The 12,430-nt window shown below is 51.4% G+C and overlaps 1 protein-coding gene across 1 annotated transcript; it reads right to left on the bottom strand.

Annotated features, from left to right (window-relative positions):
• Positions 1 to 3,006: 3,006 nt before the first annotated feature.
• Positions 3,007 to 11,211, bottom strand: LOC119102071 (U-scoloptoxin(01)-Er1a-like). Its single transcript, XM_037225442.1, has 3 exons — positions 11,166 to 11,211; positions 5,970 to 6,190; positions 3,007 to 3,448 (listed from the first exon to the last, which is right to left on the bottom strand). Exons 2-3 carry the CDS (start codon positions 6,183 to 6,185, stop codon positions 3,278 to 3,280), a joined length of 387 nt encoding a protein of 128 aa, XP_037081337.1. The 5' UTR covers positions 6,186 to 6,190; positions 11,166 to 11,211; the 3' UTR covers positions 3,007 to 3,277.
• Between the last annotated feature and the right edge of the window lie 1,219 nt (positions 11,212 to 12,430).

Below are 12,430 nucleotides of genomic sequence, written 5' to 3'. Positions count from 1 at the left end.
AGAGCGTACTCAGTTATTACATGTTTAAGGGGTGTAATATTGTTGAAGCAAAAGTCATTGCCGTCAAGCATGTCATTGGGTGAGAAAGTGTATCATTTCACAGCATTTTTTGTCATTCAAGTGTACTTAAGTGTCGAGATAAGGGAGGAGGGGTTCCCGACTCCAAGCAAGCTTAAGCATAAATTTCATTACGGTAAGAAAGAATAAGCAAGCAAAAATATATTCAGGTAAAAAAAAAAACAACGTTCACGTTTTTTATCTGCACGGAGCGCCCGGCCACGTGTCGTTGTCAGTGTCACATAGTTGGGTAGAGAGAGGGGCAAGCAAGGCAGCCTGGCGACGCCACCTCGAATTATGAGAAAGAATATGGCATACCATGAATCTGTTCATCAATTGAAGGAGAGTATGCATCAACATTTCCCCAGTCACAGACGGATGGTGAATGAGCTGTTTTTCCAGCCCACCTCTCACGCCGCGAAAATAAAAAAATCAAAGGTAAAGGAGCGTCATCTTATCTGGAGGGCGCAATCAAAGGATGGCTTTGCGTAAGTCATCAGGAGGAGTCGCCAACTTAGAAAGCCACACGGTACTTTGCCAGAGTTCCCTAAAGCGAGGAAATGCCTGGATATTCCAGAGGCGGACCAGAAGAAAGTCAAGCTGTTTTACGTGTTGCACCAGGTCTGCCGGATGTGTCCGGGCAAGAACGACTGCCTCACGGTCCGACAGCTCGGTGGGACCGAGAAAATGATGGAAAAAGACTTGCCTTGGGAAACTTGCGTGACGCATATGAGGCTTACAAACGGGATAAAAATCCCTGCTATCGGGCGCTCGACTTCTGCTGCTCTTCGACCGGAGCATGCGTCCTGGCAGGCAGCTTTGGTACGCATTCGGTATACGTGTGCACGAGCAATATCCAAAACTGCTCCCATCTTCTCACGGCCACCTGAAGCTGCTCCCATCTTCTCACGGCCACCTGAAACTGCTCCCATCTTCTCACGGCCAGTTGAAACTGCTCCCATCTTCTCACGGCCACCTGAAGCTGCTCCCATCTTCTCACGGCCACCTGAAACTGCTCCCATCTTCTCACGGCCACCTGAAGCTGCTCCCATCTTCTCACGGCCACCTGAAACTGCTCCCATCTTCTCACGGCCAGCTGAAACTGCTCCCATCTTCTCACGGCCACCTGAAACTGCTCCCATCTTCTCACGGCCACCTGATTTGAAAAACCGTGACCCCCTTGTGTTGTAATAGCTGCATTGTTTTGAGCGGTTAATTACCGGGGAGGGGAATTTGGTCGCTTGCGTGGAGATTGCTGCCACTTGTCTTTGGTAGCGTTGACAAACGGAACCAACGTTGAATGCTCGCCAGATATGAAAATACACTATTTGTTGAGATGTGGGCCGGATTGTGTGTGCGTGGAGGATGGCTGTGGGTCAGTGCTCGGAACTGGGGCAGCTGAACTTGCGACAGAGTAAACTGAAGTAACACCTTGTTCACGCTGCATGCGACACGGAAAACCATGGCTGCTTGATGGTTGGTTATGGGAATATATATATATATATATATATATATATATACATGTATATAATATGAATGCTGTGCACTAGTGGATATCATCGGAACAAGTGAAGATAGCATTAGATCTCTTAGCCAACAAATTACCAAATTGATCTGACGCCACGTTGCAGCTGATCACCAGGGTCAGTACTTTGCCCATGCAAAGGCTACTGCGAATGAGGGCGGAGTGGTTGCCCAGGGCGACCTCTCTGAAAATGAGTAGTGCAAGACGCGGCCCAAGGCTTCCATTGGAAGTCCTCTCAGTGAACGTGCACTCGTTCGTAGTGTACTGGTGGCAGGAGCGTGTGCTGTGCCATCAGAGCTACTGTCTCATGTCTGACGGCACAAAGCATAACATCGCCATGGTTTATGCGCTTTGCAACGGCTTGTTACAAACCTTCGCGCCTAAGTCGCCAATCTAAAAGAATATTTAATTCACAGACGACGGTGCTGCACAGTACAAAAAGTACACCTTCATCAATGTGTGCGACCACGAGGCTGACTTTGGTGTGAGTGACTTCATACCACGGGCATGGCTGAGCGTGCCACAGCACAATAGAGACTCAGGCGCGCCCGAAATGGGCAAATACTGACCGTGGAGGAAGCGTTCAAATTTCTGTCGGAGCAGCTGGTCAGCAGAACCACGTTCATCTATGGGCCTGGGTAGAAGGTGACGGGCGTCGCGAACAACCTCACGGAACGCTTTCCAAATGCTGGCACGGCGAAGGGCACTGGGGGGCTTTCACAAGTGTCCCAGCGTGACCGACGACGCTGGGGGCTCATCATCTGTCCCCCGACTAGGGACATGTGGTCGCAGTTGGGTGGTAATATGTGGCTGTGGGCGCGCCGGGGCTAGATGTGCGGGCAAAAGAGTCAGCATATCTCATGAGCTGGCTTGCAAGTGAGAGGATCATAGCAGTGCCGCATTCAGTCGTTACATTGCGTGATGCTTTCAAGTCAGGTCATTATGTCACTCTATTGCGGGCGGCTCATGGTCACATGTAATTTGCTGCATGTGCAGCTTATGCGCTAAATCATGCGGCCGTATATGTTGAGTAATGCATATGAATATGTAAATACATTCCATAGTGAAAGCTGCTTTATATTTTTCTTCTTGTAACGCTTCCAGTCTTCCCTAAAAAACCGCCGCCAAAACACACACACACAACACACACACACACACACACACACACACACACACACACACACACACACACACACACACACACACACACACACACACACACACACACACACACACACACACACACACATGCCATGCATTTGACAAACCATCGCACCATAGCAGTGTAAAGCATCACGGCGCTATCTAAAGGCATGTAACTAAACACTATAAGTGATATGTAGATGCTGTATATAAAAACATTTCGTAGTGAAAGCCACTTTATATTTTTATCCTTATAACGCTTTCAGTTCTCCTTTAAAACAGTCAGCTTTTCAATATATTACACACACACACACACGTGCCATGTTCTTAACAAATCCATCGCACCATAGCAGTGTAAAGCAGGACGGGGCTCCGACGTCTACATCAGCACCTTTCTGCAACCAGCAGTGCTGCCACCTATATGCCTGCTTCTGCTAATGACGTGAGAATACGTAAACGCGGAAATGAAGCTGTCGTGATCACCAAATGCACACAAACGTACGCCAACCAACACCACCACACCAGCACACCAACACACCAACGCGCGACCTTCTACGCACTGCTGCCGTCCGCTAGCTTGAAGAACACATCATTGGCGAGTGAGTACATGCTCTCCGCGTCCTCGCAGGGCACCGCGTCCACCGGGTAGTTGCAGGTCAGCGTAAACTGGTCGAAGATGGTCTCGTTGCCGCACAGGAAGCTGTACTGGTCCGTCTGCAGGGTCTGCGGCGCACAGAGAGGTACAGAGGGCGTGAGAACGAGACGCGGCCGCTGACCGCAGCGTGCTTTACGCCAACACCATTCAATTGCCCATCCTGTTTCTGGTGTTCTTCGGAATGCGGGATAGCAATCATAATGAAGCTTAATCGTGTGTTTTACATCGCTCGAGGATAGTGTCCTCTTACTTTATAGAATGCAAAGCGAAAAGCGAATGAGCCAAATTGTGCATCGTTCCCGTACAAATTGACCGTACGCAGCTACCGCGTGAGACGCGGAACATTTGGCCGCCCGGCTTAAACAGATGCCGCCCAATTTACCTACGTCGTAATCCTAAGCTTCGATTGTTCGCGACAGACGAATCGCGATGACAAGCGCACATGCTTCACTAGCTCACGCTCCCATCACAACAGCATGCGAGAGGTAATACCCACGATGCATCACCGGTGTATTTTCGGGTAATCATGCCGTTCAAACAGCCCATTGTAGTCGGTTCCGCAACTCCTCGCTGCGCCCTCATCGGCGTCCACCGTCCGGTGCCGCCCTCCCCCTCCCCAAACTGGGTGCATACTCGGACCGTCTGCCGCCCCAGGGGTGGTTACCCAACCGCTGCACGGGCCACACCACCAGCACCGGCCCCCGAGGCGCGATGCGTTACCTCATGCCACGGGGACCTCGTGGACCCCCCCTCCCCCATCACCGCGGGACCCCCAGTCGGCGCTCACCTGTTACGGACATTGGTGAGGCAACGGACTGACGCATGGCTGCGACGCACCCTCCCCGCCGCTCCTCCCCTGACCCCCTGACCCGGTCGGCCGGCGCATATTATGCCCCGACCTCCACGCTAATAGCTCAGTAGGCGATAATGAGCGCTGGTTTGCGGTCTTTGCATGGCCCCGGGCGGTGATGCGTGTCACGTGATGTGTGACGTCATGCCAACCTTCGTCACGTCTCCCTCGCATAATGTGCTGATGGCCACCAAGCCTGCCAATTTGGTTAGTGGATAACTACCTGGGTATGATTCTGCATTCATCAGATGCGATTACGCATAGGAGCTGTGAATACCTGTTTCGGATACGTGATATGTTCGGCGTGAGCAGTAATGTCCGGAATCTCATCACCTGTATCGAAATAGCGTTTGGCTCCGGCCTTTATGCCAGAGTCTACGAATCGAAAAAACCTTGCCATTTTAGCTATAGTTACCCGTGAACTGCTGGTGTTTTCTCACCTTCCGCAAAGAGTGGTGCCCTCTGTCCTCGTCCATAGCCTTGCCCAACTAGCTGTGACATGCCCAACCCGTATATATATATATATATATATATATATATATATATATATATATATATATATATATGTATTCACCAATATCTGTAGACAGGTAGCCCCTGTTAAATAGACTGCAAAAGCTGAATTTGTAGCGAGGGTCCTCGGGCCTGCCAAGGTAGGGTGATCCCTCGCATACAAAACAAATTTTAGCTAACAAAACAAAAAGCCATTTTAGAAACATCAAACGGATAAGAAGCTCTTTGACTTGCAGAAAGGTTTTTAGACATTTTGTGCGTGAGAAGGCACCAATGGATTTCTTGGGTGTCCATGGGGTTACAAAAGGATGTAAGTGTTCTTTGCTCTGAAAGAACCCTTGGGCAGAAACTTGAGCATGTTCGATTTCTTCGGACTTGCAAGGGACCGGATACAAAAGGAGGCCAGCGGAACTGTAAAAATGAGCTTTAGTTTGAAAGTATCACAACACAGCTGCCGAAAGTCTTTTACTAAGCTATCGGTGGACTCGGGGAATCGCAACATAGCTCGTGTTCACGATAGGGTCCCCAAGACGTCCCACTAGGCATTTCGTCATGTCCGAGGAGGGTGACATGTGAGGGGCCCTGGGCATTCTAGACAAATAAGGAGTTCTGATCTGAAATATGACTCCCAAAAAGGACCTCTGATCTGAGCTGTGCGTATCTGTAATTGTGCGTATGTAATGTGCGTGCCGTGCGTGTGTGTCTGGAGAGGTATCCAGCAAAGAAACTGCCTTCATGCCTCCCCAAATCTGAGCATGATCCGGGTGATGAGAACGGTCTAACACAATGCGTCAAATGCGCCGCTGTATCATCACAGCTCAGCGTGTTTCTTGACCATCGAAATGAATGTTAAATGCATGGAACATGGTTTTCAGCACACAGGGCTACCATCAAAATTAGCTTCGGGACGGCTGCCATATGTCGCTCCTTGTTCTGAGCCATTCATGAATGCAGGCATAGGGCCGCAAAGGCATAACCATTTCGGGTTTACCACGAGCTCGTTTAACTCTTTTTTCACGGTGACCGGATCTCTTTGAGCCTGCGAGCCAGAACAGTATTGTTGCGATCTAGGTACGTCACCAAAGTCGGCTGCAAGATTAGCGGGATCCACTCCAGCCACCGCAGATCCGTGCTGTCCACCAAGCGCCAGCCACAGCTCAGGCTTCAGACGTTGGCGGGGACACCAGCTGTGCCAGGGCAGGGGCTTCTCCCGCAGCACCGCTTACCTCTCCAACATCATCGACGACGGGCACGCAGACGTGAAAGAGCCGGCAGTCGTTGGCCACGTCGGCGTAGTAGCCGTACGGCCGGCCTTCGCAGGTGAACGTCTCCACCAGGTTAGGCACGATGTCTTCAAAGCCGCTCGACAGCTGGTACGGCATGTCGGCCGTCACTATGGCAACCAGCAGGACGCTGAGCGCGACGAGCGAGAGCCGAGACATGGTACCTGCCGGACGGCACGGGGCAGCGGTGAGGACGCGCGAGTCGGCAGCGCGCGGACGGCACGGGGACAGCGATGAGGACGCGCGAGTCGGCAGCGCGCGGCGTGTGATCACATCGCCTCCGAACAACAGTCCAGGAGTGATTGTTGGCGCTGTCCGGGGGAGGGGGGGGGGGGGGGACGCGGTCAGACCGAACGGGCACGGGTTGGACCACAGTTTCCTCGCGAAGAAGGCGGCTCGAAGGCCGGGACTACGTCTGGTGGTGCGCTGGCGTTGCGTTGTTTGCCGGCCGTGCGTGCCGGCGACGACAGTGCCAAGGACGGGACCTTGCACGACGGCAACGGCTTGGAACAATGTGGGCACCTCGGCGTCAGCCGAGAACGTCGTCATGTGTCAAATGTCAAGAGAGAGGCTTAGTTTTATGCGTGCCGTTTTTTCATACAACCATAGACGTGTTCCTGCAACATTCAAGGATGCGCCCCTTTCCCCTCTGTGGCGAAGCCTGCGTGGCGAGCGCACACAGCTAAAGAGTACCTCGCCATCGGTCAAATATTTGGGGGCGTCGATGTTTGTGTGAGGCTTTACTTCTCACGTAACCAATACGCCCGAAGTAACATAGCGCAAAATTTCGAGAAGGAAGCTTGTTTCCTAGTTCTTCTGTGGCATGCAAATAACGGTATCTGCAATCACTTCTACTAGTTTACGTTGTTGAGGCGGTTTGACCTTTGACCTCCTACAGCGTAACAAATAGCTGGGTAGAAAGTCATTACAAGCCGTGATTAGTCGTCTGTGGCGTCTCCGTGCGAGCCGCATGTTCGGATGGAAGATAAACAGCGTACACGAGCGGCGCGGGTGACAGCGGCCGCGGGCGTAAACCAGCTGACCTCGAGATGCGCCTCGCATGGCAATCATCGCAGCGTGCAGTCGCCGCGGCGCAAGAGCTGGCCTGCGCGGCCGGACCCCTGCGCAGCGCAAGAGCTGACCTGTGCGGCCCGACCTCTACACAGCGCAAGAGCTGGCATGCGCGGCCCGACCCCTGCGCAGCGCAAGATCTGGCCTGCGCGGCCGGACCCCTCCGCGGCGCAAGAGCTGGCCTGCGCGGCCGGACCCCTGCGCAGCGCAAGATCTGGCCTACGCAGCCGGACCCCTCCGCAGCGCAAGATCTGGCCTGTGCGGCCGGACCCCCGCGCGGCGCAAGATCTGGCGCCCACGGCCGGACCCCTCCACAGCTCAAGAGCTAGCCTGCGCGGCCGGACCCCCGCGCGGCGCAAGATCTGGCTTGCACGGCGCAAGAAGTGGTCTGCACGGCGCAAGAGGTGGTCTGCACGGCGCAAGAGGTGGTCTGCACGGCCGGCTGGCGCCAGTGAGGGCCCAGCCGGCATGTTTGGCGGCGGCGCCGGGATTACGATCCGGACAGGATGGGGTGCTGGTGCCTCTCACGCTTGTCTTTTGATGCGTGCGGTTTTCCCTGGCTCGACCTTGGACGTTACCAAGCCTGACCTTTACACGAAGGGTCGGGAAGATTACAGGTGTCTGTGGCCGTTCGCAAACAAACTATGTCTGTTCTTTCTGCTATTAACATGATTGCTCCCGACTTTGCCGTATAGTTACTCTGACTTTGCTGTATAGTAACTCTGCTGCAGTTATGTCTGAGCATGGTTCCCTGTCCCTTGTTGTTGCGTTCTCCAATGGCTGTAACATAATATGAACATTCTAAATGACTTATGGCCATCCAGACTGTTTGACAATAAATCAAAAGATTTAACATCAAACGCAACTTATAATCAGTGGAGTTGTGTTTGATGTTAAATCGCAATCATCGCAAGAGCAGATGCAATGTTTATTGCAACATGGACGTGAAGGTCTGCGGGATCGTGCTGCGGCGCAACCGATCAAGAGGTGTGTAGAATGCCAGGTTGTAAACCCGAGGTCCCATACTTGCAGAGGAAGCATTCCTGCTGTGAGGGTCCATGGTCTTTGCCCTATAGATCCGCAGAAGCTTAACACGTCAGGTGGTAATCACACAGGCTTATGCTACGGTGATTTACTAGTGAGATAGCATGCACTGAAATGGTTCCGGGTGCAAGTAAGCAACCGTGCTGCAGGCAGCCAGCGCACGCATATCCAGAAATGCATGAGAACGCTGATGGTTACAGAGAATGCTAACTATGTACATGTGGGCCGGGATGCACTAGCTAAGGGCGAAATTCGTTCGTTTGCATTTACGGAAAGGTGCGTGGAGTAAATGTTTCTTTGTAAATGTAAACAGGAACATGTTTCGAAAGACGACCTCTTATCAGCCATGCGATCAATAGACGCAAGCTATGTTTACAAGCGAACCAATCACGCTGCCGGGGCGGATGAGAGCAAAGCCGCCGAAGGGTGGCGTCTATGTGACCTTGCGGCTGGCGGCGCGGTGTGGCTGTCTGGTCGGAAGTGAGCGGCAGATACCGAGACGCCGCGCCGACCCTGACCTTCCGTACGGATTAAAGGTCACGCGCCGCCGGTGACCCCTGCCCGATGCGGCGGCCGGGCGGCCGTTCAGGGGTGGCCAGCCCCCTGAACGACCCCGGCCCGCCGCATTGGACATCAGGCCATGGATGTCTTCAGCCGCCGGCACGAGAGGAGCAGCCGGGCGAGTGAGACCGGCTGATGCTGGGCGTCATACCGGCGGGCGAGGGCTGATGGGCAGCTCACGTAACATCGGAAGCGTTTGTCAAAGGCTGCTGATGCCGAGACCAATTAAGCCTGGTGGTTAGTGACCCGGCCACTGTTGTGCCGCTCTGCATTGTGTTCAGCCACACCTTGCCGATGGTTGCCGGTCTGACTACATAGTGTTTGTGTCAGACAAATTAACTGGTCCTGATGACGTCATTTGGGATTTTGTGACGCACTTAGCTGCTGGGGCTATAGTATGCCGCTTGCCTCTCACCCTGACAGGAAGACTGAGCACTGCGGGAATCAAGCCAACATTTGGTTAGCTAACCTTTGGTTAGCCACTGCACTCCGTTACCCACAAAATGACTGGCACAAATGCGAGAATCTCGAGGATGGTCGACGCTGGTCGAGGATCGAGCCTTAAGTCATGACATCCAATTTTGAAAAGCTGCGTGTTGCCGCCTCGAGGGGTTGATAATGGTATTGCCCGTCTGTTGTCACCTCAGATAAAGCACGCTGACGCTGCTCAGCTCACAGCGGTGCAATGACACACGAACGAGATATTAGGTGACGGTAATTGGCATGACGTGCCTGTAGCACTCGCGTCTGAAGCAGAACAGACTAGGCAGGCTGTTTGCACAATGCGGGCTTTGGCTCAAGAGCAAGGAGGAGCCTGATGTTTGAGGGATGGAAGCAAAACATGATCCAGTGCTACTTAGTGCTGACATCAGGTGTCAGGCTCTGCGAAATGGTATGGAATCATTTGTTTGTTTGATGGAATCATTCTGCTTATTTTTCACACGTCAAAAGTAATGCCAATTAAGGTCAATGCAGCCATTCTTAACATGCTCAGACCAGTGTGAGCCAGGCATCGGACCCGAGCTTTGGACTCAGGCTCACGCCAGTAATCAGCACCCATGTCTACAAGTTAACACGTGTTCGGGTGGGGGGGGAGGCAAATTGACCGCCCCCCAAAGGTTTTTGCGGAATGGTTTCCAAACGTTTTCCGGAGTGATTTTCCAAATTTTGTGTGGCCGTAGACAATTGAATAGTGGACTGCTTGGTATCAAATGATTTAGATGTACCTTGTAACAACGCTGACCTGCGGCAGGTCGGTCAAAGTCAGGCCACGGATTCAGCGACGCCATGTTTAGGGGAATCTTTCGATCTGATGCAGCCATGGAGTGTTACACGAAGCCATACGTCTCTGAGATACTTTCTTAGACAACAGCAGAATTGAATGAACAACTTTTATTGACCGAGGGTCAGGTTTGAAGATCACACCAAGGTCAAAACCAGCTTGCTTTATTATTCTAGGGCTTGCCGTACGGGATACCTACTGGTGCCATTTTTATCTTTTAAATAACAAGAGCTGTACTGTACACCTTCCATGGACTTTTCAAAGGTCATAATAGGTCACTGACATAAAATGACCGAGGTCAAAATTAGGATCAAACTGTCTAGCGTAATATTTGTCGCTTATTCAAATGCAAAATTCAATGCAGTCTTGTATAATTTTGGTTACCAAGACCTTGAAAAGGTCAAACAAGGTCACCTTAACTGACCTTAAATGAGCATGACCTTAAGGTACCATTACCTTAAATGAGCATGTGTCGTTTTGCCTACAAGTAGTTATCTAGGTATTGGGGGCACTTTAAAGGTCAACCTGAAATTTGGCATTGTTTGACCTTCCTTAACCCGAAGTTCATGACTCAGGAACCTCAAAATTTGACCTAAGTGAGCTTACGTACGCCTTGTGAATTTGGTGTCTCTAGCTCTCTCATTTCCCAAGATCTTAAGGGAGGGTCAAATTGACCCCCACCCGAGCGAAGGGTATCCAGCCCGCCACCCGGGCGCGTGTTAACATTGGTGTGAATAAGCACAGCACACGACTTGGGCTAAGACGACATAGTTCCTGTGCATTTTGTTTTGTTTTGAAAGACTATTCTCGCGTTTCAGTGCTAATTCAAGCAGCTAAGCTCAAAAGAAGTTTAGGTGTAGTGAAAAGCATCAGGATTCATCAACACCTTATACAGGTTTTGTTCGGCAGCATAATTCATTTACACGGGCCGAGTGGTGTGCGTTCCTTAAGTCAAAGCGCAGCCGAACAACCATATATATATATCAGAGCATTTCAGGCTTAGAAAGGATCCTTTCCTGAATTCATACAAGCAGTTATCATGAGCGCTGCATTCCGCGCAGTGACAAGGATTAGTAAAAAGAGTCGAGTCGCAGTGGATGTTTCAGCGCCACTGGTGAGCGGCGGCTAAGCGATGCGCTGCGAGCATCGCCACCTCGGCACGACAGCCAGCGTCGACTCACCTGGAGATGTTCCACCGAGAAGCGCCACCAGAAGACAGACGTCCGACGTCCTCTTCGCACCGTCTAATACCATCCCTCTCGCCGCCGACCTTGGCTGGTGACGTCACGCGGCGCCGGCAGACCGGCGGGCGACGCCGCGACCGACGATCTTGGAGGGTCGGCGGCAACGGCCGCGACGCCAGCGAGCGGTCAGGACATCACCTGCCTGCGGCTAACACAGCGCGCAAGCTGCATTTCTGCTTACACCTACACGGTCTGATGTTCAGCGCATATTTCATTGGATTTTTGGATGGTGAGATCGTTACTGATCCTCATGAAACTTGTGAGTTGAAAAATAGGCAGTTAGATGTTGGGTCCATTGGATGTCGTCACATTTTTTGAGCAGGGCTTTTTTGGCTTAACCCCAAAGAGTATTCATGCAAGGGAGCTTACCGAAGTTCTTGCTATGAAGTCGGGTGTGAAGCTACGTGATCATAAAGGAACGCCAATGCTCATGCATCAATCACCGCTGGTCACTGTTGCACACTTAGGAACCCAGGGGTGTTTCTAAAAGCCTGTAGATGAAGGGCGCTGCAGATGAAATGGTCATGACTAGGCCCGGCTCATTTTGGCCTCCAGCGGGTGTAACTGCGCATTGTATAATAATTCAACATGCATTGTAATTGCATCAGTGAAACACGACACTAAAAAGCCTAAGGATGTAAGCACTCAAAGGCATTTGAACGTTGTGGTGTGGTGAAGTGAACATAGCTGGGACGGCAAGCAGAGCTGGCTAGCTTGAAAACGGGGATCGGTGGTTATAAGATTGGGTCTAATGGTTTCATGCGTTACCGTTACGAATATGTAACCAGCGCCAGAGCGGCGCTTTACAAGTGCACAGGCTAATAATGACCTATTGACCAAAACATGAAAGGAAAGGCTAGCATATTCTGAATAGGGTTTTTAACGTCTTGAGAGTTTTCATTCGCAATTTGCATACGGTGTGTAAAATCAAACAATTATCCAAAGGACCATGAACTTCATAATGATAAACGCTGCCTTGTATGCGCTAGAATCATCCAAGGCTCTAGAAATACGTGTGCACGACATGTCATACGCGAATGTTAATAGAACGAAGAAAACCAGTGCGGGTCTGAAATGCTGCCAACGTAATCTGAGCTCGCAAAGAAAACTAATTTATTTGCGCATAATATCCTGTTCGTGATGCAGTTTTGCTCCCCAGTGCTATTTACAGTAATAACAAGTTATAATAGTCCATCAGATCA

This window comes from Pollicipes pollicipes, unplaced genomic scaffold (genome assembly GCF_011947565.3).
Source record: "Pollicipes pollicipes isolate AB1234 unplaced genomic scaffold, Ppol_2.1 Scaffold_5522;HRSCAF=6530_pilon_pilon_pilon, whole genome shotgun sequence".
In the NCBI taxonomy this organism is placed as follows: Eukaryota; Metazoa; Arthropoda; class Thecostraca; order Pollicipedomorpha; family Pollicipedidae; genus Pollicipes; species Pollicipes pollicipes.
This window is presented reverse-complemented; position numbering and strand designations above follow the sequence as displayed.

Coding starts and splice junctions, on each gene's coding strand:
- LOC119102071 (XM_037225442.1), bottom strand. CDS start 6,185: ATGTCTCGGCTCTCGCTCGTCGCGCTCAGCGTCCTGCTGGTTGCCATA. Junction 3,449..5,969: donor TCGTCGATGATGTTGGAGAG/GTAAGCGGTGCT, acceptor TGTGCGCCGCAG/ACCCTGCAGACGGACCAGTA.